Below are 22,427 nucleotides of genomic sequence, written 5' to 3' on the forward strand. Positions count from 1 at the left end.
TGTTGTGTCGCCTCACTGCAACCCGTCCTGGACAGCAGTGATGTCAGACCATCCACATGAGAAGTGTAAATGCTTCTAATATCGTAATAGCCTAATCAGATGGCTTCAGTGGAGACATTCCCAGAATGGTACAGGGCAGAATTTCTCCCATCTCCGAACTACGATAATGCGCAATTTTATGATGGATTGGTTTTCATCTCCCCTTCTCCAATGTCTTCGACTGTTCCATCAGGGCCGGTCGGAGTGGTCGAGCGGTTCTAGGCGCTACAGTCTGGAACCGCGCGACCGCTACGGTCGCAGGTTCGAATCCTGCCTCGGGCATGGATGTGTGTGATGTCCTTAGGTTAGTTAGGTTTAAGTAGTTCTAAGTTCTAGGGGACTGATGACCTCAGCAGTTAAGTCCCATAGTGCTCAGAGCCATTTGAGCCATTTGTTCCATCAGGTCGTAACTGATGGGTATCTGTTCATGCAAACTACCCAGCATTTTTATTTCGGTCACTGTTAGTATTCTTACACCAGCCTTCGAGCTTCCATACGCTGTATTCCGAATTCTGATGAGTAACGTTTTTGTGTTCAGCTACGCCCGTCTCCTCGACAAGGCACCCTTGAACACAGATCATTAAACAAAATTAAAGTTCAAGTATATTGCGATTTCCCACTTTCATCATCAGCGACTAGAAAATCACTATAATGAGACCGTGAACCAGTCCCACTTTAACAAAATTTTGCGTCCCTCTACATATGACTCCAGCTAATTCCTTCTTTCCTATGTTATTTTAATTCACCAGCTTATTATCAGTGAGACGAGTATGTGTAGTGAGACGATACACTACTGTCACGTCTCAGATCTACGATCTGCGTGGGTGGATCGACATGTCATTTGTCGGAAAATATGTATTCACTTCTTTGAAATATGTAATCAGACCAATACTGTACATAGGCGTACATACTTAGATCTCTTTATTTTCATCAACGATCAATGGCTGTTAAAGGGACAATAGGAGCAATATTTCGATGTAGCTCTGTCTGGTACATATTTTCCCAAACGTGAAAGTTCAATAACGTTGTATTACGGATAATACCTCTCCTTAACCGATGGCACTAACGCAGCCTTGTGTGATGGCACTCGGCTCTAAGGTTGTCAGTTCGAATGCTGATGGCGGAAATTATCACTGCCAGTTTTGATCGGTAAGGTGAAGAGAGGTGGTTCAAATGGCTCTGAGCACTATGGGACTTAACTTCTGAGGTCATCAGTCCCCTAGAACTTAGAACTACTTAAACCTAACTAACCTAAGGACATCACACACATCCATGCCCGAGGCAGGATTCGAACCTGCGACTGTAGCGGTCGCGCGGTTCCTGACTGAAGCACCTAGAACCGCTCGGTCACTCCGTCCGGCGGAGAGGTGGTAACAGACGGTTCCTGATCACCAGAGCCGGCCGCGGTGGTCTAGCGGTTCTAGGCGCTCAGTCCGGAGCCGCGGGACTGCTACGGTCGCAGGTTCGAATCCTGCCTCGGGCATGGATGTGTGTGATGTCCTTAGGTTAGTTAGGTTTAAGTAGTTCTAAGTTCTAGGGGACTGATGACCACAGATGTTAAGTCCCATAGTGCTCAGAGCCATTTGAACCATTTTTTGATCACCAGAGTTTGCGCGGATTTCCTGGATTAAATTCCCACCCTTTCCACAGAGGCTCATGGACTGAGAGGCATTGACTCTGGCGATTACCCGGCGACCCCCCTGGTGATAGTCGAGAGGAATAGGCCATGTGCCCAGGGCCGGTTTAAGGCCCAAGCGACACAAGCTTCCTCTTGGGTCGCCATAATGAGAGGGACGCTATGACTATAAGACTTCTGTGCAGGACATATCACAATTAGAAGCGGCAGCTTGGATGCCAAACTGTGAGGAGCGCCACGGGTGTCCAAGTGCGGAATTTGTGTACTGTGTTTCAAACTTGGTAGGGAAAACTGACACGAATGAAAGTGTGCGAGGAAAAAGGCAGGGGACGGGGGAGGGGGGTGCGAAATGTGTCGAAAAACGGTCTCGAACCTGCTGCTGTGCATGTGCCGACACCATAGTTTTCACCCTCTCCCTTGTCTCTTCATCATACAACACAAACATTACTCAGCACTATACAAATATGCACTAAAGTTACCTACACTCAATGAAGGCAGTTCAGAGGAATAAATCTTTTCCAGTCCGGCGGCCGAATCTCCTCCACGGTGTCTCCCACCCAACAATGCCGACCCTTTCTTTCTCTTTTTGCCACAGGTAACAGTGGAAATGAAAATGTTAAACGATTTGCAGATTTTTGTTATTATGATGTAGTATTTGTCTTACTGTTTAGTACTCCGTGGTAACTCGTCACTGAGTATATATATATATATATATATATATATATATATATATATATATATATTCACTACTTGGAAAAATATAACAAGAAGAATGCTGTTCATAGTGTACATCTTTAGATCTCTTGGTTTTCGCCAACGATCAATGGCTGTTAAAGGAACAATAGCAACAATATGTAGATGTAGCTCTGTCTTTGCAAAACTGAATTCCCACTGTATTTTTGGAAAAGTGAGTGAACTAACAGTGTGCTGTGTTGTCATATTATAGTACTGGAATCAGCAGAGCAGCTTCACCGAAGGAAAAGCAACGATATATGAAGTATAGCAACACAGCATAATTAATAAGCTTATATTTAGACAAAAATTACCAGTGTTAATGCTATTTATTGCTAAATATTTATAAAATATACGTAAATGAGAAGTGCTCCATATATGTGTGAATATGTATTGCTTCAGGCCACTGAAGACGCTTATTAATCAGTTGAGGAGAAATGCATATGGCCAAACATAACTTGCATTTACACAGTTGGTACACCCTTAACATCAGTATCATATCAAAATAATACTATTAATAGAGTATTATACAATGTGTAGAGACATATGGTACACCTATTTACTTCTCCGACGTTATTGATGATGTAGTGGAGGGAAGTAGGCGGACTGTGCAGCCTCACTTTCTCATCTCATATCTTTTGACTAGTTAAAATGTTTATAATCTCTTTTCACCTGTACGAATAGTGACCAGGGATTCGTGAAACTAAGATCAACATATTTTTACAACTTTTTTAATCATTCCCTAAAGGCATGAAGTTCTCTTTCAATTGAACTGTGGTATGTTCTTGCTCCAGAACAGCAGATCTCCATGAGGAAAATTCAGTGATGTAACTCTTTGTGGCTTTGGTAAGGGATCACAGAGCAACAATAAACTGAATGTAGGGAGTTTCGTGCTGTTGTTGCACCCGTTTTAAAGGTACGCGGCCCGAAAGTTTACTCCACTCTCCACAGAAAGTAGTTCTGCCGAAGTAAGCATTACGTGATGTTTACGTCACTCTTGGCAGTAACGGGGCGCACTGGAAATACGGGCCCCACAACGAACTTGTCGTGTCGCACTAGTCGCCTTGTGCGACATACTTCACGTGTAGGGCCATGTGAAATCAATACGTCAGTGAAAACAAACACACTAAAGGTCTTAACTTTATCGTATGCAACCGAGGCCTTGCATTCATTTAACGGCGCCGATAAATTAAACTCGTCTTAAATAGTTACTCGCTCTATGCCGGAGACGGCTGCTGACATTTGTAAGACCTGCAGTGTCACTTGCTGCGGCCTGTCTTTCTCCTGGGCCTGAAGACAAATCTGCGTTGCCCAGACATGAGACACTTCATCAGGTCTTAAATCAGGACGAATGAATTTCAGCGAAATAACGTCCTCTTTGGTACAGGCAATATTAATTGTTTGTAAAGTCTAACCTCAAGCTTGACTTTGCTTTGCATCCTCACAGTGCAAGTTTCCGTGGAGACTGGCGTAAACGCCCCGTCGCGGCGTCATTCAAACGGCTGCCGACAACAGCAGAAAAATCCCCACATCCAGTTTCTTTTTAGCTTGTCATTTCTTGTCGGACCTGCAAAAGAGTTATATCAAAGGATTTGTCTCAAACGTATCTGCTGTTCTGGCGCAAAATTATGCTGTAGCTCCATCACACCTGCATTTCGGTGATCAGTGAAATTGCGAAACGTATTGGCCATTGTTTCAAGAACCGATTGTTACTTGTTGCCTAAGTGAAACGAGATTAGAAGTATGTTTAAAAAGTCAAACGTTATTTGAGATGAAAAGGTTAGGCGCGACGCCTTGTATAAAACCACAGAAATGTAAAGATTAGTTACGTGAAAAAAAGGAAAAATCTGCTACATAAATGTATTCTTTCTATAAAACAATGGGAATACAATTATTTAACATCGGAACTGCCCTGCAGCGTCGCCCGATGCACTGTGTTATCATCAGATAGGTTAATTTCATGTAAACTTCGGAAGACCGTTCAGCATAAAATAGAGGAAAATAAGAAGCCGGTGAAGTCACCTTCTGTGTAATTATGTCTCTTTCGGTGTGTTACAGATGAAGAAGCCCAAGAGCACTGCAGCACCTGAAGGACCTCCGGCAGTGCCTGCTCTCGTTGTCGAGCTGGCAAACGAGGGAACACAGGTAATGCAATCGCCGTGACGTGCGCTTGTAAACAGTTTACGTACAGACACATCAACTTGCGATCATCGCTCTGAACGTCATTCCAGACACGCAGAATCCGTAGCCATACATATTATAAAAATGTGTGTATGTGTGTATGTACCCTGCACAGCTCCTCCTAAAACACTGGACCTATTTCAAGCAAAGATGGCACAAACCACTTGCCGACCGCGGTGGTCTAGCGGTTCTGGCGCTGCAGTCCGGAACCGCGGGACTGCTACGGTCGCAGGTTCGAATCCTGCCTCGGGCATGGGTGTCTGTGACATCCTTATGTTAGTTAGGTTTAAGTAGTTCTAAGTTCTAGGGGACTTATGACCTAAGATGTTGAGTCCCATAGTGCTCAGAGCCATCTGAGCCACAAACCACTTACTGATTGGAAAGAATCGCTGTAGAGTTACACCCGCCTAACTATCAAAGGCTGGGGGCGGGGTGAAAAAGCAGCGTAGCTCAATACGCGCGAACACCTTTACTTTAGTCAACCAGCATTTGAGAATGAGAGCACTTAGTGATTTGCAGCAAACTATATGCATAATTTCAAACCTTTATGAAACAAAATGGTGAAAAGAAAAAATACATAGTCGCTGTTCATGGAGTAAAAGTGCCCCATGAAGTACGACGTTTTAATTTACTACCTCTTTTCTACTAACTGTATTCGTGACACGTTTTTCTGGCAGTATTCTGATATATCGCCGTATATTCTGGCAAAAGTACATCACATAGTTCAAAAGATATGACGTCATGAACGTTGAGCAACTTGAAAATCGTACAGCAGAGCGAAATTTGCTGGGGAGACTGGTGGAATATGTCTGCATATGCGTACCATATGTGTTAAGTATATCATCATCATCATCATTTATGACTGATTATGCCTTTCAGCGTTCAGTCTGGAGCATAGTCCCCCTTATAAAATTCCTCCATGATCCCCTATTCAGTGCTAACATTGGTGCCTCTTCTGATGTTAAACCTATTACTTCAAAATCATTCTTAACCGAATCCAGGTACCTTCTCCTTGGTCTGCCCCGACTCCTCCTACCCTCTACTGCTGAACCCATGAGTCTCTTGGGTAACCTTGCTTCTCCCATGCGTGTAACATGGCCCCACCATCTAAGCCTGTTCGCCCTGACTGCGACATCTATAGAGTTCATTCCCAGTTTTTCTTTGATTTCCTCATTGTGGACACCCTCCTGCCATTGCTCCCATCTACTAGTACCTGCAATCATCCTAGCTACTTTCATATCCGTAACCTCAACCTTGTTGGTAAGGTAACCTGAATCCACCCAGCTTTCGCTCCCATACAACAAAGTTGGCCGAAAGATTGAACGGTGCACAGACAACTTAGTCTTGGTACTGACTTCCTTCTTGCAGAAGAGAGTAGATCGTAGCTGAGCGCTCACTGCATTAGCTTTGCTACACCTCGCTTCCAGTTCTTTCACTATGTTGCCATCCTGTGAGAATATGCATCCTAAGTACTTGAAATCGTCCACCTGTTCTAACTTTGTTCCTCCTATTTGGCACTCAATCCGTTTATATTTCTTTCCCACTGACATTACTTTCGTTTTGGAGATGCTAATCTTCATACCATAGTCCTTACATTTCTGATCTAGCTCTGAAATATTACTTTTCAAACTTTCAATCGAATCTGCCATCACAACTAAGTCATCCGCATATGCAAGACTGCTTATTGTGTGTTCACATATCTGAATCTCACCCAGCCAGTCAATTGTTTTCAACATATGATCCATAAATAATATGAACAACAGTGGAGACAGGTTGCAGACTTGTCTTACTCCTGAAACTACTCTGAACCATGAACTCACTTAAAACTTCCGGGCTGATAGGCCGTGGTCGAAGTATAAAACTGTGTCCTGACGTTTCGTCTCCGACTGCGGGAGACATCCTCGGAGGCAAAACGGCGAACTGTTGTCTCCCGCAGTCGGAGACGAAACGTCAGGAGACAGTTTTATACTTCGACCACGGCCTATCAGCCCGGAAGATTTAAGTGAAGACAATACCGGCCGTGAAAGCTTACATTGTATGATCATGAACTCAATTTACCGTCAACTCTAACTGCTGCCTGACTATCCATGTAAAGACCTTTAGTTGCTTGCAAAAGTTTGCCTCCTATTCCATAATCTCGTAGAACAGACAATAACTTCCTCCTAGGAACCCGGTCATATGCCTTTTTTAGATCTATAAAGCATAGATACAATTCCCTGTTCCACTCGTAACACTTCTCCATTATTTGCCGTAAGCTAAAGATCTGGTCCTGACAACCTCTAAGAGGCCTAAACCCACACTGATTTTCATCCAATTGGTCCTCAACTAATACTCGCACTTTCCTTTCAACAATACCTGAGAAGAGTTTACCCACAACGCTGATTAAAGAGATACCTCTGTAGTTGTTACAATCTTTTCTGTTCCATCTTTAAAGATTGGCGTGATCACTGCTTTTGTCCAGTCTGATGGAACCTGTCCCGACTCCCAGGCCATTTCAATTATCCTGTGTAGCCATTTAAGACCTGACATTCCACTTTATTTGATGAGTTCCGACTTAATTTCATCCACCCCAGCTGCTTTATTGCACTGCAATCTATTGACCATTTTCTTCATTTCCTCAAGTGTGATCCTATTTCCATCATCATTCCTATCCCATTCTACCTCGAAATCTGAAACATTACTGATCGTATTTTCACCTACATTCCCTCCATCTGCCCAAGGCATCCACAGGATTCACCAGCAGTTTTCCTGACCTGTCCAAAATACTTGTCATTTCCTTCTTACCTCCCTTTCGAAGACTGCTAATTACACTCCAGAATGGTTTTCCAGCAGCTTGACCCATAGTCTCCAACCTGTTTCCAAAGCCTTCCCAAGATTTCTTCTTGGATGCTGCAATTATCTGTTTGGCTTTGTTTCTTTCTTCAACATAACTTTCTCTGTCTACCTGAGTTCTAGTATGTAGCCATTTTTGATACGCCTTCTTTTTCCTTTTACAGGCTGCCTTGACTGTGTCATTCCACCAAGCTGTTTGCTTCATCCTACTTTTACACACTACTGTTCTAAGACATTCTTTAGCCACTTCTAGTACTGTGTCCCTGTACCTTGTCCATTCGTTTTCCAATGACTGTAATTGACTACATTCAACCAACTGGTACCTTTCTGAGATCGCTGTTATGTACTTGTGCCTGATTTCCTTATCCTGAAGTTTCTCCACTCTTATCCTCCTACATATGGACCTGACCTCCTGCACTTTCGGCCTCACAATCCCAATTTCTCTGCAGATTAAATAATGATCAGTGTCATCAAAGAATCCTCTGAATACACGTGTGTCCCTCACAGCCTTCCTGAATTCCTGATCTGTTATTATATAGTCAATGACAGATCTGGTTCCCCTGCCTTCCCAAGAATACCGTTGAATGTTCTTATGTTTAAAAGAGGAGTTTGTGATTACTAAGCCCATACTGGCACAGAAATCCAAGAGTTGATTCCCGTTCCTGTTGGCCTCCATATCCTCTCCAAATTTACCCATAACCTTTTCATGCCCTTCTGTTCGATTTCCAGTCCTGGCGTTAAAATTACCCATGAGCAGAACGCTGTCCTTGTCCTTTACTCTAACAACTACATCACTGAGTGCCTCATAAAAACTATCCATCTTATCTTGATCTGTCCCTTCACAATGCGAATATACTGACACGATACTAATTTTCTTGCTAGACACTGTCAAATCTATCCACATCAGTCGTTCGTTTACATACCTTATTGCAGCTACGCTGGGTTCCACTTCTTTCCTGATGTAAAGCCCTACACCCCATTGTGCTATTCCTGCTTTGACTCCTGACAGGTAGACCTTGTATTCTCCCACTTCCTCTTCTTTCTCACCCCTTACCCGAATGTCACTAACAGCTAAAACGTCCAGCCCCATCTCACTTGCAGCCTCTTCCAGCTCTGCCTTATTCCCAGAGTAGCCCCCATTGATATTAATAGCTCCCCATCTCATTACCATTTGTTTGCCAAGTCGTATCTTAGGAATCCCTGGTTTGTCAGTTAGAGGTGGGACTCCGCCACCTCCAAAGGTCCGAGGAATTTTGCTCTGATTGTTGCCAGCATCATATTTAAAGTACCAGGGAAGCAGGTTGCTAGCCTTACTTGCCCCGAGTCCCATTGGGTTTTACCCCTAACGGCTGAGGGACTAACCGGTGGATTTGGTAGTCTTTGCCGCATGAGCACAAAGGTGACCACGACTCAGAATATGTCCGAGATGCCCAGCCTTATTCCAAAGTAACTGGTATCCCGACTGTCGGGACCACTTACTTGGCCACTCATACTTTGCCCGTGGTTCATGAACTAGGACATGACTACAGGAACCCACAACATGAACCATATGAAATATATTTAATATGCGCGTAAGCGGGGAAAGCCACGAGTAAAATGCTCATCCTAAACCCCTGGAACGCTTTCAATCAAATTTGGTACACATATTAGTTACGATCTGGAAAGAATACTCTGACTACGAACCACCACCCTCCTGTTGGGGTAAGGGTGATAACGTGGAGAGAGAAGAGAGGAGGAGAAGGTGGACAGAGGAAGGAAAGAGGAGGAGATGACAGAGACAGGGGAAGGAAGAGATAGGCAGAGAGAAAATTATTAGAGCTGGAATTCTCTGTGACACGTAGGTCCGCCTCCAGAGCGCATCAGTGTTGTTTGTGTTTAGTGTTATTACCAGGGCTGGAGCGTACGTAAGGGACATAAACAGTGGCACGTTTTAAATGATCACTGTGGAGGACACTGATATACTTCATATTATCAGGACCTGACAGAGTTTGAGAGGGGTCTCATTGTTGGTCTCCATTTGGACGGTGAAGTGTTCCGTAAGTCATGCGATGTAATGTGCTATAATCGTGAATAAATTTGCGGTCGCCGATTGAACTGCAACGTCATTATAACTGTGTATGTCTCCGGTGATGTAGACGTCGTCATATTCTGCAACGACTTCTGTGTTGGAAGGTGAAAAGGTCCCTCACAAACCTTAACTTTCCAACGAATAATGTAGAGGTCTTCTTCGTTGTTGTCATTATATTGACCGATTCGTTACAATACTGAAAAAAATGGTTCAAATGGCTCTGAGCACTATGGGACTTAACATCTGTGGTCATCAGTCCCCTAGAACTTAGAACTACTGAAACCTAACGAACCTACGGACATCACACACATCCATGCCCGAGGCAGGATTCGAATCTGCGACCGTAGCGGTCACGCGGTTTCAGACTGAAGCGACTAGAACCGCACGGCCACACCGGACGGCAGATGAATTGAGCGGCAGCTCATTTAACATATGTTCTATGAGTAAATGCTGTTTCAAAAGACCAGTACATTGAGGATCTCTCGAAAACGCGTTGGTACTGGCTTAATTTGTTGTAATAAAATGGCCCAAAACGTCGTATTGGTGGTTAAAGATGCTTTTTAATTGAAGGTATTCTTATTTTTCAAAAAATTTGTATTGTACGCAAGCTAGTGTACAGTGTATGTGTATGGTGTAGTGCTACACGTAGATGAAGGATCCGTGCAAGATCATCTTTGGCTCATCCCAGGATCTATGTTTAGTCTTTGTTTTTCCTGTGTGGTGTGCGTACTGTAAGACCTTCGGTACACACACCATCAGATTATTTGACTTGTCGCTCTAACGAAGTAGGCGAGTGTCAGCAATATGTCTCGTGGTCTTATGGTGGCGTGTTTATCTTCTGCCGTTAGGTCAGACGATAGAAATGCCACTTGCACGCTTAGAGTAGTAGATTGACGGTGACCAACTTTAAACAGAACTTGATTAATTTTCACACACATTTATTAAAATAATAAAAAGCATAGACATTACGTAACTTGATTCTGGATGTTGTTTACAGTTGACAATCTGAAGTTCCTTTGGTCTTGGTACGTTAATCTTATTAGGTGCAGACTGAAACTTGGCTATAGACTGGTACAGACTAATGCAGACTGGCACAGACTGCTGCAGACAATTGCAGACTGACTAATCGGAGGTCTGTACACTCGTTATAATACCTCGCGCATTCAGGTATCACTGTGCGAATGTGATCCGCGAGGAGGAAAGGTTCTAGGTTAGCAGCAATCTCATTGGCTGCATTACATATTAATACGCGGATCGGCGGAAGCAGAATTTGGTCCATCTCTAAGGCAGCGCCATGTCGTAGTGCGGAGACGGATGAGCGCTGCACCTGCGCTATTGTGCGTAGCGTGGTGCACTCTAGTGGGAAAGTTGTGTACGCGCTGACTACGCGGAACTATGTACACAACATCCTGATAGATTATTCTTGTGTTTGGTTGACTTTTTCATTTGAATATAATTTTGTACTATGGGTTATTTTAAAGGGAAGTAAGTGAATTTTGCAAGCCCACAACGAAGTGTCCTAAAGGAACTAGCTCGTAAATTTTATTCTATACTTTAATGACTGCTGAGACTAAGTTACCTTTTAATTATTTTGCAGATGTGTCAGCCTCTTCTGTTCTTTTTATTATCGAGTGGTAGTTTGTTTTAACAAATGACCAACGTGTTTTGAATCTTTAGTCGCATTTGCGTGTTCCATGCCTGGTTTGTAAATTATTAACAAGGGCAATTCACTCCTGAGGAGCACTTTTATATGTAGATAACATCGAATATTACAGAACATACTTCTATTAAATTAATAAGGAAATCACTGGATCTTTTAGAAAGGGGATGAAATTCGGTGACGGCGAAATGCGAACCAGCAACGGGTGTCTTCCACTTTGCAGTTCCACGCACATAACGAATGCGCCATGATGACGCTGCGGAATTTTAGACTCGTGCTGCATCTTAGGCCTCATGAAAGCTTTAATCGCCGACAAGTAATTATGTGACGTTTAATTTTAATAATGAGAATAATAATAAATCGTACCACGATCGACATTTTTTTGTAAATCTTCGATACTACGAGTGACATCAGAATAACGTCATTTGTGCACGAAGTCCTGGGAGTCATGTCAAAGAGTTTCCCATCGAACGCAAACGAAAATCGGAAGCAGTTCCTGCGGTTGTCGATATTGGGTATGACATGAAAATGACGTGACGTTTGCAGGAAGTCTTGTGAAATGAGTGTTACCCACCATATCTCTAAGACAGGAGCCGATGACACGGAATGAACCATAAATACAGCAGGTACTGCGAAGTACAGTAAGACTTCCATCGTCGTCCCGGCTTGCAAATTTGCTGCGTCCATCCAGCTCCAGATTACATGCACAGAAAGAGAACTTCCGAGCTGTCTCTAATACAGACTCGTTACTTAAGTAGCACTGTTATACCGCCCGCCTAGTTAGCCGTGCTGTTTTCCAGAGCCTGGTCCCCGGCACGAATCCGCCCAGCGGACTCGTGTCGAGGTCCGGTGAGCCGCCCAGTCTGTGGATGGTTTTTAGGCGGTTTCCCATCTGCCTCGGCGAATGCGGGCTGGTTCCCCTTATTCCTCCTCAGCTACACTATGGCGGCAATAGCTGCGCAAACAAGTTCTCCACGTACGCGTACACCACCATTACTCTACCACTCAAACATAGGGGTTACACTCGTCTGGTGTGAGACGTTTCCTGGGGGGGTCCACCGGGGGCCGAACCGCACAATAACCCTGTGTTCGGTGTGGGGCGGCGGAGGGGAGAAGTGGACTGCGGTAGTCGTCGTGGGGTTGTGGACCACTGCGGCTGCGGCGGGAATGGAGCCTCTCCGTCGTTTCTAGGTCCCCGGTTAACATACAACACTGTTATGGCGATCATCGTTCGTCGGTTCGGCTAACGCTGTTCGAAACTTCAAGATTGCTCTACAACGGCTGGTCAACTCGTGTAATATCCAAGATTTGTGGGTTATTCGCACGTGACAGCGGCCCGATGTTGGCCTGAATGTGAGGCCTGGCATACGCGTCGGCTAGGTCCTGATCGGCCACGCATAACCACCACTTGGAGGATCTCCATATTGTGCACCAAACAAGTCGTAACCTTTTCACAGTTGCATTTGCCATGGGAGAACAAGTAATGGACCATTCGTCGGAGACTACCTCCACCAAGACTTGGGAGTTACCGAACTGCGTGTGGGCAGCCGTTAACAGAAAACAAACGGCTGTCTCTGCACTGGTGCCGTGACCGGCAGCCATAGACTGCTGATGATTGATTGGTGTCGCACTGTGTTAGCTATGAATCGCTGTTATGCACTGCCCCCGAAGACCATAATCGGCGAGTGTGGCGACGGCCTCGGGAGAGGTCCGATTCTTCCAATGTTTTGGAGAAGCGCAGCGTTGTTACTTTCCGTGTTCGTCCGTAGCTCGTGGTCGTGCGGTAGCGTTCTCGCTTCCCACGCCCGGGTTCCCAGGTTCGACTCCCGGTGGGGTCAGGGATTTTCTCTGCCTCGTGGTGACTGGGTGTTGTGTGATGTCCTTGGGTTACTTAGGTTTAAGTAGTTCTAAGTTCTAGGGGACTGATGACCGTAGATGTTAAGTCCCATAGTGCTCAGAGCCATTTGAACCACTTTTCCGTGTTGGGGACGCAACGGGTGCGACAACTACTCACGGCGGGTGGTAACTGGGGAAACTCTGACAAACAGCGGTACTTCAGGGAGATGCTGCGTTCTCGCGTGAGACGTGTCATACAACGGTATCGTGGTGCCATGTTTCAACAGGACAATGCTCGTCAAACATGGCACGTGTTTCTGTAAGCTGTCTGTGTGATGTTAAGGTACTCCCACAGCCAGAAAGATCCCCATAAAGCATGTGTGGGACCAAATCGGACATCAATTTCCCTCCCCCCTGCCCCCAGTGCCATTATTCAGGAAAGTAAGGACCAGTTACAACAGTTATAGGCCAGCTTGCCTGAGGAGTCGATACGGTATAATCGTCTCACTGGATGCATCTCGAGCAGAGGGAGTACAACATTATAGTGATAAGTGGGCTCATACTGCCAAGTTCTTTGTAAATTTCACTATATTTTGTAATCACTGCGGTAACATCACGTTCTCTCTCTACCCCTATGAATTTTCAATTCGTTTCATCCTTCTCTTCTGTGTGCTTTATTTGTTTTTGTCAAATAGTGTATTTCCCGCTGTTTGGATATTAATCTCAAAAAAATTGTTGCTTCATGCTCTACCACCTCTAAAATGTTGCCCATGAAGACTTGAGACACATTTCAAGGCATCCAAGGAATCTACTCACCTAAGAAAACATCATATGGCGTACTCGCAACAGAAACCAGTAAACTTCATGAATATATCACACTCTGCTCACAACTGAAGCGCATACTATTTTCTATATATAGTATTTTGTAGCTTCCATGTACCATGTAACCATCAAAAGCAATGATGTTTCATTTAGGGCGCTCCAGAACACGCTCATCACCGCTCTCAATGGATATCAGCATATAAATTTCGTGGTTTTAACGGTATCGGTTCTCACAACCGAAATAATTGCGACTATTCCCCAGCAACACTGTCTAGTAGGTTTCTTCAGAATTTCGAACGGTATCGACACAAATATATGGTTTGTCACCGATGAAATAAATTAATCGTACCTTGTCATGTCTTGAAATCCTCCAACATTTTGGGAAAACGTCCTTATGAAACTGCGACACTTACAAACTTCAGCTTACTGTTTCCACAATGGGTGGTTAATTAGTGTCTTTGGAATTGAAGAAAGCTGTAGTGGCCGGCCGCGGTGGTCTAGCGGTTCTGGCGCTGCAGTCCGGAACCGCGGGACTGCTACGGTCGCAGGTTCGAATCCTGCCTCGGGCATGGGTGTGTGTGATGTCCTTAGGTTAGTTAGGTTTAAGTAGTTCTAAGTTCTAGGGGACTTATGACCTAAGATGTTGAGTCCCGTAGTGCTCAGAGCCATTTGAACCATTTTTGAAAACTGTAGTGGTCTTTACTTGAGATACTTCTCACTGTAACGAAAATCAGCAGACTAAAAAGTCTAAAACTGCGTTATGGGTGTTGGCTCATCACTTAATAAAAAACAAAGACCTACCAATCCACTGAGAGTTCGTTGACATCCTTTCTCCAACACTTTTGGTTAGAGACCTAACAATTTAAAAAATTTTAAAATGCATTGTCCTGTGAATGTTGCAGTTTTTATTTCTGTGCTTCTTAAGAAAATTGGAGAGGAATTCCGATTTATGCAAAATACCTTTGTAGTTTCATTTTCACCCTCACATTTTTCAGAACTTCTTTTGCTGTCTTCAGTGGGTTTCTTTGTTTATTTTTGTTCTGCAAAATGTTTGTTACGTACTATCTTTAAAGAAACTATTGGTAAAAAATTCACATTTGTAAAATGAGCGATTGTCAAATATTTTTTTACATTGGTTAGCATACAGTACAGAGTTGAGACATGTGTCACTGTGTTGAACCACTCTACGTTGTTCATTTAAAAATATCTCTAAAGGTTTTAGTTATGTAGTACATTTGGAAATAAAGTGAATGTAAGCAGTTGTTTACATACCTTACATGAAGATATGAATGTTTATGCTAGTAGCTGTAGGTCTACTACGCATTCTACAGCTTGTTACCGAAAACAGCAAAACTGTTTTATTTTTATGTTTATTATGCATTTCCGACAGAGAAGCACCATGCGCCATGCTAACTAGCGTGTTACTTACGGTTTCTGATGTTACAGTGTTTTTACTTTGTGTCGAGCTAACATGCTCATTTCTTGTACTTTTGTCGATACACTCGCATTTCTTACGATTTGTTCGCCAGGTAGAGAGTTTTCGTCGTCATTACGCGTTATTGTGGCTGTGTAGTGTTCATTTCTTTCGTGACATGTTTGTCTGGGATGCTGAACGCGGACGTGACGTTTTGTTGACGTTTGTGGTTTTAATTCGTGAGTGCGTGTGTGTGTGTTTTGTGTTGTTTCGAAGACAGGGAGGGTGAGAGAGATAGAGAGAGACAGAGAGAGAAAGGAGAGTGAAGGGAATTTAATTTTAGAGGCTGATCATATGCAGTTCTGATGTGGGGGTCATTTATATAGTTTTTCTGTTGTGGAAAAAAGGATACTATTACACTGTGATGTATATTCGTCTAGAACTTTTTTTACCTTCAGATATTTACTACACGGTCTGAACAAAACGCTCGTGAACAAACGTGATTACACAGAAGAACTGAACACAATAAACCAAATTGTACAAGAGAATGGGCATGAGACAAAGACTGTAGATAAAATAAACCGCAAAACATAAACCAAAACATACACACCCACAGACACCATGAAGCAAAGCAAGCGCTGTATCATGTGTGAGACACAGAGGGTCCGCAGCTCGAGGTCGTGCGGTAGCGTTCTCGCTTCCCGCGCCCGGGTTCCCGGGTTCGATTCCCGGCGGGGTCAGGGATTTTCTCTGCCTCGTGATGGCTGGGTGTTGTGTGATGTCCTTAGGTTAGTTAGGTTTAAGTAGTTCTAAGTTCTAGGGGACTGATGACCATAGATGTTAAGTCCCATAGTGCTCAGAGCCAGACACAGAGGCGAGCGAGTGTGCCGGGACTTACCCCAATTCACTGCTAGTAGCGCCACGTCACCTTAACGCGTCTGAGCGTAGCGCGCAAGTGTTGCATCACAATTAAGTATGAAATTAAAAATCAAAGTTTACTTTGAAAACTTTGTTCAAATATGGTTTAGTATAATAATGTTCCAAATATCAAGTTTTATGTACCTAGACTTAATAGTTTACGTAAAATTGCCGTTTTAAGAGAAAAATAAGTGGCGCTAAATAATAAAGCTAGGACGCTAGAATTTGGTCAGAATGTGCATTTAGAACTCATAAATAACTGGTGCAGATTTCAAAACTATAGAACAAAAATTAACACCGGAATCCACGTTTTTAGGAAAAATCAGAGGCGCTAAATATTGGACTTAGAAACGTAAAATTTGGTTTATGCATTATTTCACCCTAAAATCATAACTGAGAAACCACGTTAAGCTACCTCTTATAGTTTATGAGTAGTTAAATAAAAACCAATTTTGTAACTAAAATTTACCCATTTGTAGTAGATAAGTACCTTTAATTTTAAGAGTGGAGAATTTTGGTTAAAGCAGATGATAAAACCTACCAATTAATACAGCTATACTAAATTGTAGAGTTGTAGTGTAAATAACAGTCGATATATGCTCAAGTAAAGGTACGGTTCAGAGGTAACAATCTACCGTTAGTTCCAGTATAAAAATTCTAGAATGCAAAGTGTTCATTCAAGCGAGCTGAAACTTTTTTTATACTTTCAAACAACTTATCTGAATACACGTAAAAATTAAGAAGATTCTAAATTAATTCATAGCTTTGATATTAAAGATTATGTGTCCGAGAAAGCAGTTTTTCGGAGGCTGCTTCAGAATGCAGAAAGCCGTAGACAACAGATGTTACCTCGGCTGTCCGCTCCGCCACCTGTGTAAATATAGCCCGAGAGGCAGTAGGAAGGTTCACTTCGCACTAAGCCACTGTAAGATCCACGTCTGTTAAACGTCGGATCGCACTCTGCCTCGAATGACGTCCTAACCGGACCGTGACGGATTGCGTATTTGCGGTAAAAACGGACAGTGAACTCGCGAGGACAGGACACCGTCCTGGATCGCTTAGAATTCGCCAAAGTAGCTGTTAGTGTGCCGTCCGTGAGAATTATAATCCCACGTGGAGAGAGGCGATTATTATTCCCAATTTTATGGCGAGCATTAATTAGTCAGGGCAGAAGACAATCTGATAGGGACGTATCGTTGATGTCACCTTTGAATTGCAAGTTGTGCTGTTAGAATAGAAAGATTTACTTTCAACTGAACGTTGTGAATTTCCAAGTGTTGTATGTGAGAAACTTTACTCAATGTAAGTAACTTAATACTTTAATTTGAAATCATAGTCCTGATCCCGCTAAGTAGAAGGAGAATAGAAACTTTTCTTTCAATTGGGCTGGACCAGAATGTGGCTGTGCAGACTGGAAACTGAGGTCAGTATGTTTCCCTTTGCTTTCTGGCTGACCACAAAATTAGTTGCCAGGCTCGCATGTGAAAGACTGCGAACTGTACAATAAACAACTTAAACATAATTTTTACCCGCCGCCCCACAACCACAGCTCACAACTAATCATTAGACAGTAAGCAACAAATGGCACGTAATGACTTACGACAACAAAGACCCACACAGGGTGGGAAACATACTAAAGAGTCAAGGACTCAACATAGACTACAGAACCAACAACACAATACCGAAGAGACTTGGAAGGAATGCAGCCAACACAGCCAAATACAGCCAGTCTGATGAGTAAGAAGTAACTTGCAAAACCTGTCTGTCTGTATATGTGGGTTAAACAAGCAGGAATTTTAGAAGCAGGTATACCGAACGTCTCAGAGCACTGAAAATCGATAGCTCACACACAACGGAAAAGGGAAATGGATAGGTTAAAGTTAGATATAGTGGAAATTAGTGAAGTTCGGTGGCAGCAGGATCAAGACTTCTGGTCAGGTGAATACAGGGTTATAAATACAAAATCAAATCGGGGTAATGCAGGAGTCGGTTTAATAATGAATAAAAAAATAGGAGTGCGGGTAAGCTACTACAAACAGCATAGTGAACGGATTGTTGTGGCCAAGATAGACACGAAGCCCACGCCTACTACAGTAGTACAAGTTTATATGCCAGCTAGCTCTGCAGATGACGAAGTAATTGAAGAAATGTATGATGAAATAAAAGGAATTATTCAGATAGTGAAGGGAGACGAAAATTTAATAGTCATGGGTGACTGGACTTCGGTAGTAGGAAAAGGGAGAGAAGGAAACGTAGTAGGTGAATATGGATTGGGGCTAAGGAATGAAAGAGGAAGCCGCCTGATAGAATTTTGCACAGAGCACAACTTAATCATAGCTAACACTTGGTTCAAGAATCATAAAAGAAGGTTGTATACATGGAAGAAGCCTGGAGATACTGACAGGTTTCAGATAGATTACATAATGGTAAGTCAGAGATTTAGAAACCAGGTTTTAAATTGTAAGACATTTCCAGGGGTAGATGTGGACTCTGATCACAATCTATTGGTTATGAACTGTAGATTAAAACTGAAGAACCTGCAAAAAGGTGGGAATTTAAGGAGATGGGACCTGGATAAACTGGCTAAACTAGAGGTTGTACAGAGTTTCGGGGAGAGCATAAGGGAACAATTGACAGGAATGGGGAAAGAAATACAGTAGAAGAAGAATGGGTTGCTTTGAGGGTTGAAGTAGTGAAGGCGGCAGAGGACATAGTAGGTAAAAAGACGAGGACTAGTAGAAATCCTTGGGTAACATAAGAAATATTGAATTTAATTGATGAAAGGAGAAAATATAAAAATGCAGTAAATGAAGCAGGCAAAAAGGAATACAAACGTCTCAAAAATGAGATCGACAGAATGTGCGAAATGGCTAAGCAGGGATGGCTAGAGGACAAATGTAAGGATGTAGAGGCTTATCTCACTAGGGGTAAGATAGATACTGCCTACAGGAAAATTAAAGAGACCTTTGGAGAACAGAGAACCACTTGTATGAATATCAAGAGCTCAGATGGAAACCCGGTTCTAAGCAAAGAAGGGAAAGCAGAAAGGTGGAGGGAGTATATAGAGGGCCTATACAAGGGCAATGTACTTTGAGGACAATATTATGGAAATGGAAGAGGATATAGATGAAGATGAAATGGGAGATACGATACTGCGTGATGAGTTTGACAGAGCACTGAAAGACCTGAGTCGAAACAAGGCCCCGGGAGTAGACAACATTCCCTTAGAACTACTGACGGCCTTGAGAGAGCCAGTCCTGACAAAACTCTACCATCTGGTGAGCAAAATGTATGAGACAGGCGAAATACCCTCAGACTTCAAGAAGAATATAATAATTCCGATCCCAAAGAAAGCAGGTGCTGACAGATGTGAAAATTACCGAACAATCAGTCTAATAAGTCACGGATGCAAAATACTAACGCGTATTCTCTACAGACGAATGGAAAAACTGGCAGAAGCTGACCTCGGGGAAGATCAGTTTCGATTCCGTAGAAATGTTGGAACACGTGAGGGAATACTGACCCTACGACTTATCTTAGAAGCTAGATTAAGGAAAGGCAAACCTACGTTTCTAGCATTTGTAGACTTAGAGAAAGCTTTTGACAATGTTGACTGGAATACTCTCTTTGAAATTCTGAAGGTGGCAGGGGTAAAATACAGGGAGCGAAAAGCTATTTACAATTTGTACAGAAACCAGATGACAGTTATAAGAGTCGAGGGGCACGAAAGGGTAGCAGTGGTTGGGAAGGGAGTGAGACAGGGTTGTAGCCTATCCCCGATGTTATTCAATCTGTATATTGAGCAAGCAGTGAAGGAAACAACAGAAAAATTCGGAGTAGCAATTAAAATCCATGGAGAAGAAATAAAAACTTTGAGGTTCGCCGATGACATTGTAATTCTGTCAGAGACAGCAAAGGACGTGGAAGAGCAGTTGAACGGAATGGACAGTGTCATGAAAGGAGGGTATAAGATGAACATCAACAAAAGCCAAACGAGGATAATGGATGTAGTCGAATTAAGCCGGGTGATGCTGAGGGAATTAGATTAGGAAATGAGCCACTTAAAGTAGTAAAGGGGTTTTGCTATTTGGGGAGCAAAATAACTGATGATGGTCGAAGTAGAGAGGATATAAAATGTAGACTGGCAATGACAAGGAGAGCGTTTCTGAAGAAGAGAAATTTGTTAACATCGAGTATTGATTTAGGTGTCAGGAAGTCGTTTCTGAAAGTATTCGTATGGAGCGTAGCCATGTATGGAAGTGAAACATGGACGATAACAAGTTTGGACAAGAAGAGGAAAGAAGCTTTCGAAATGTGGTGCTACAGAAGAATGCTGAAGATTAGATGGGTAGATCATATAACTAATGAGGAGGTATTGAATAGGATTGGGGAGAAGAGAAGTTTGTGGCACAACTTAACTAGAAGGAGGGATCGGTTGGTAGGACATGTTCTGAGGCATCAAGGGATCACCAATTTAGTATTGGAGGGCAGCGTGGAGGGTAAAAATCGTAGAGGGAGACCAAGAGATGAATACACTAAACAGATTCAGAAGGATGTAGGTTACAGTAGGTATTGGGAGATGAAGAAGCTTGCACAGGATAGAGTAGCATGGAGAGCTGTATCAAACCAGTCTCAGGACTGAAGACCACAACAACAACACACACAATGTTTGCAGATCACCTAATAGCATAGAATCGCCATCACACGAACACTGAGGACTTAAAAATCCTTAAAACTAATGATGGCCTATTCCAAAAATTAACAATAGAAGAAAAGTATCTCATCCAAAAGTCAGTAGCCCGAGGTAATAAGGTACTAAACGAATACACATCGCCGGCCGGGGTGGCCGAGCGGTTTTAGGCGCTTCAGTCCTCAGCCGCGCGACCGCTACGGTCGCAGGTTCGAATCCTGCCTCGGGCGTGGATGTGTGTGATGTCCTAGGTTAGTTAGGTTTAAGTAGTTCTGAGTTCTAGGGGACTGATGACCTCAGAAGTTAAGTCCCATAGTGCTCAGAGCCATTTGAACCATTTAAATTCACATCACTGTGTAATAGTATCCTCTTTGCCACAACAGAAAAATTATGTAAATAACACCCACATCAGAACTGCATATAATCAGCCTCTAAAATTAAATTCCCTTTGCTCTACCTCTCGTCACCCTCTCTGTCTTGGAAACAGACGCACCTATCTACCTACCCACCCATCCATGCACAAACTAAACGCAACAAATGTCAACAACACTTAAAATCTGTGCACCAAATTACATGCCACGAAACAAATGTACACTACACAGCGACAATGACTCGTAATGGCGACGAAAACTTTAAGCTTGGTGAACAGAATGTAAGAAATGCATGTCTATCGACAAAAGCGCTAGAAATTACCATGTTACCACATAATACGTTAAGGCAATTGTAGGCTACTGAGTGCTGGTGGGGTTCACTCTGACGTCAGCGGCGCACGTTGCTAGTGCGCATACACCTCGTGTATTCTAGTATCCGTATATCTAAGTACGACGAGCATTTCTGTTATACTTTCGTATGGGCTGTACCGACCCGTTACGATCCTCGATGGGTGTTTCTGAACTCGTTCTATGTCTGTCGTCAAGCCTTCTTAGTAAAGAGTTCAAAAGCTGGAATAATACTCAAGAACTGGTCGCACTAACGTGTTGTATGTGATTTCCTTTGAGGATACTTTACGTTTTCCAAGAAAATCATTCCAACGAAGTTTTCTTTTCGCCTTTCCTATTATTGATTTTACTTGATCGTCCCATTTCAGATCGATCGTTACTAAATATTTACACGATTTGTTTGTTGTTGTTGTTATTTTTGTAAGAAGGACAGATATTGCTTTAATTTGTCTGTTTTCTTGAGTGAGGTGAGAACGTGTTTGTTTGCAGAAGGGCGAATCCGCGGGCGAGGACAGCGGCCTGGAGACGGACGAGTTGCCCGCACGCACGCAGCGCTCTGCCAGCCTCACGCACGCGCCCAGGGACTCCTCCGTTGACGCACCAGGTTCGTACTGCCCCTTCTGCTGTTCTGTATCACAGCGAATTATATCTACTGCTCGTTCTGCTGTTCTGTGTCGTAGCAAAATATATCAGAATTGTTCCGAAGCCAACGTAACAAGTCCTGTACAAGAAATGGAAATCAAAGAGATACTCAATGTTATCTAGACACTGGTAAATATTACTTTTTCCACGTAGTTGCCTTAGTTATATAAGAATCTGTTTCACTGGTAGACCAGTATGTCGAAGCTGATATAAAAGGAATCAGAACCGGGCCGAAGAA

General features: G+C 43.1%; 1 protein-coding gene across 1 annotated transcript in view; it reads left to right on the plus strand.

The window, feature by feature from the left end:
• Nucleotides 1-22,427, plus strand: part of LOC126412615 (gamma-aminobutyric acid receptor subunit alpha-6-like) — a 127,711-nt gene that overhangs the window by 99,528 nt on the left and 5,756 nt on the right. The window contains exons 9-10 of the mRNA XM_050082282.1: nt 4,466-4,552; nt 22,037-22,151. Coding sequence (XP_049938239.1) covers nt 4,466-4,552; nt 22,037-22,151 — 202 coding nt within the window. The remainder of the gene's footprint in view (nt 1-4,465; nt 4,553-22,036; nt 22,152-22,427) is intronic.

Source organism: Schistocerca serialis, chromosome 7 (genome assembly GCF_023864345.2).
Source record: "Schistocerca serialis cubense isolate TAMUIC-IGC-003099 chromosome 7, iqSchSeri2.2, whole genome shotgun sequence".
Lineage (NCBI taxonomy): Eukaryota > Metazoa > Arthropoda > Insecta > Orthoptera > Acrididae > Schistocerca > Schistocerca serialis.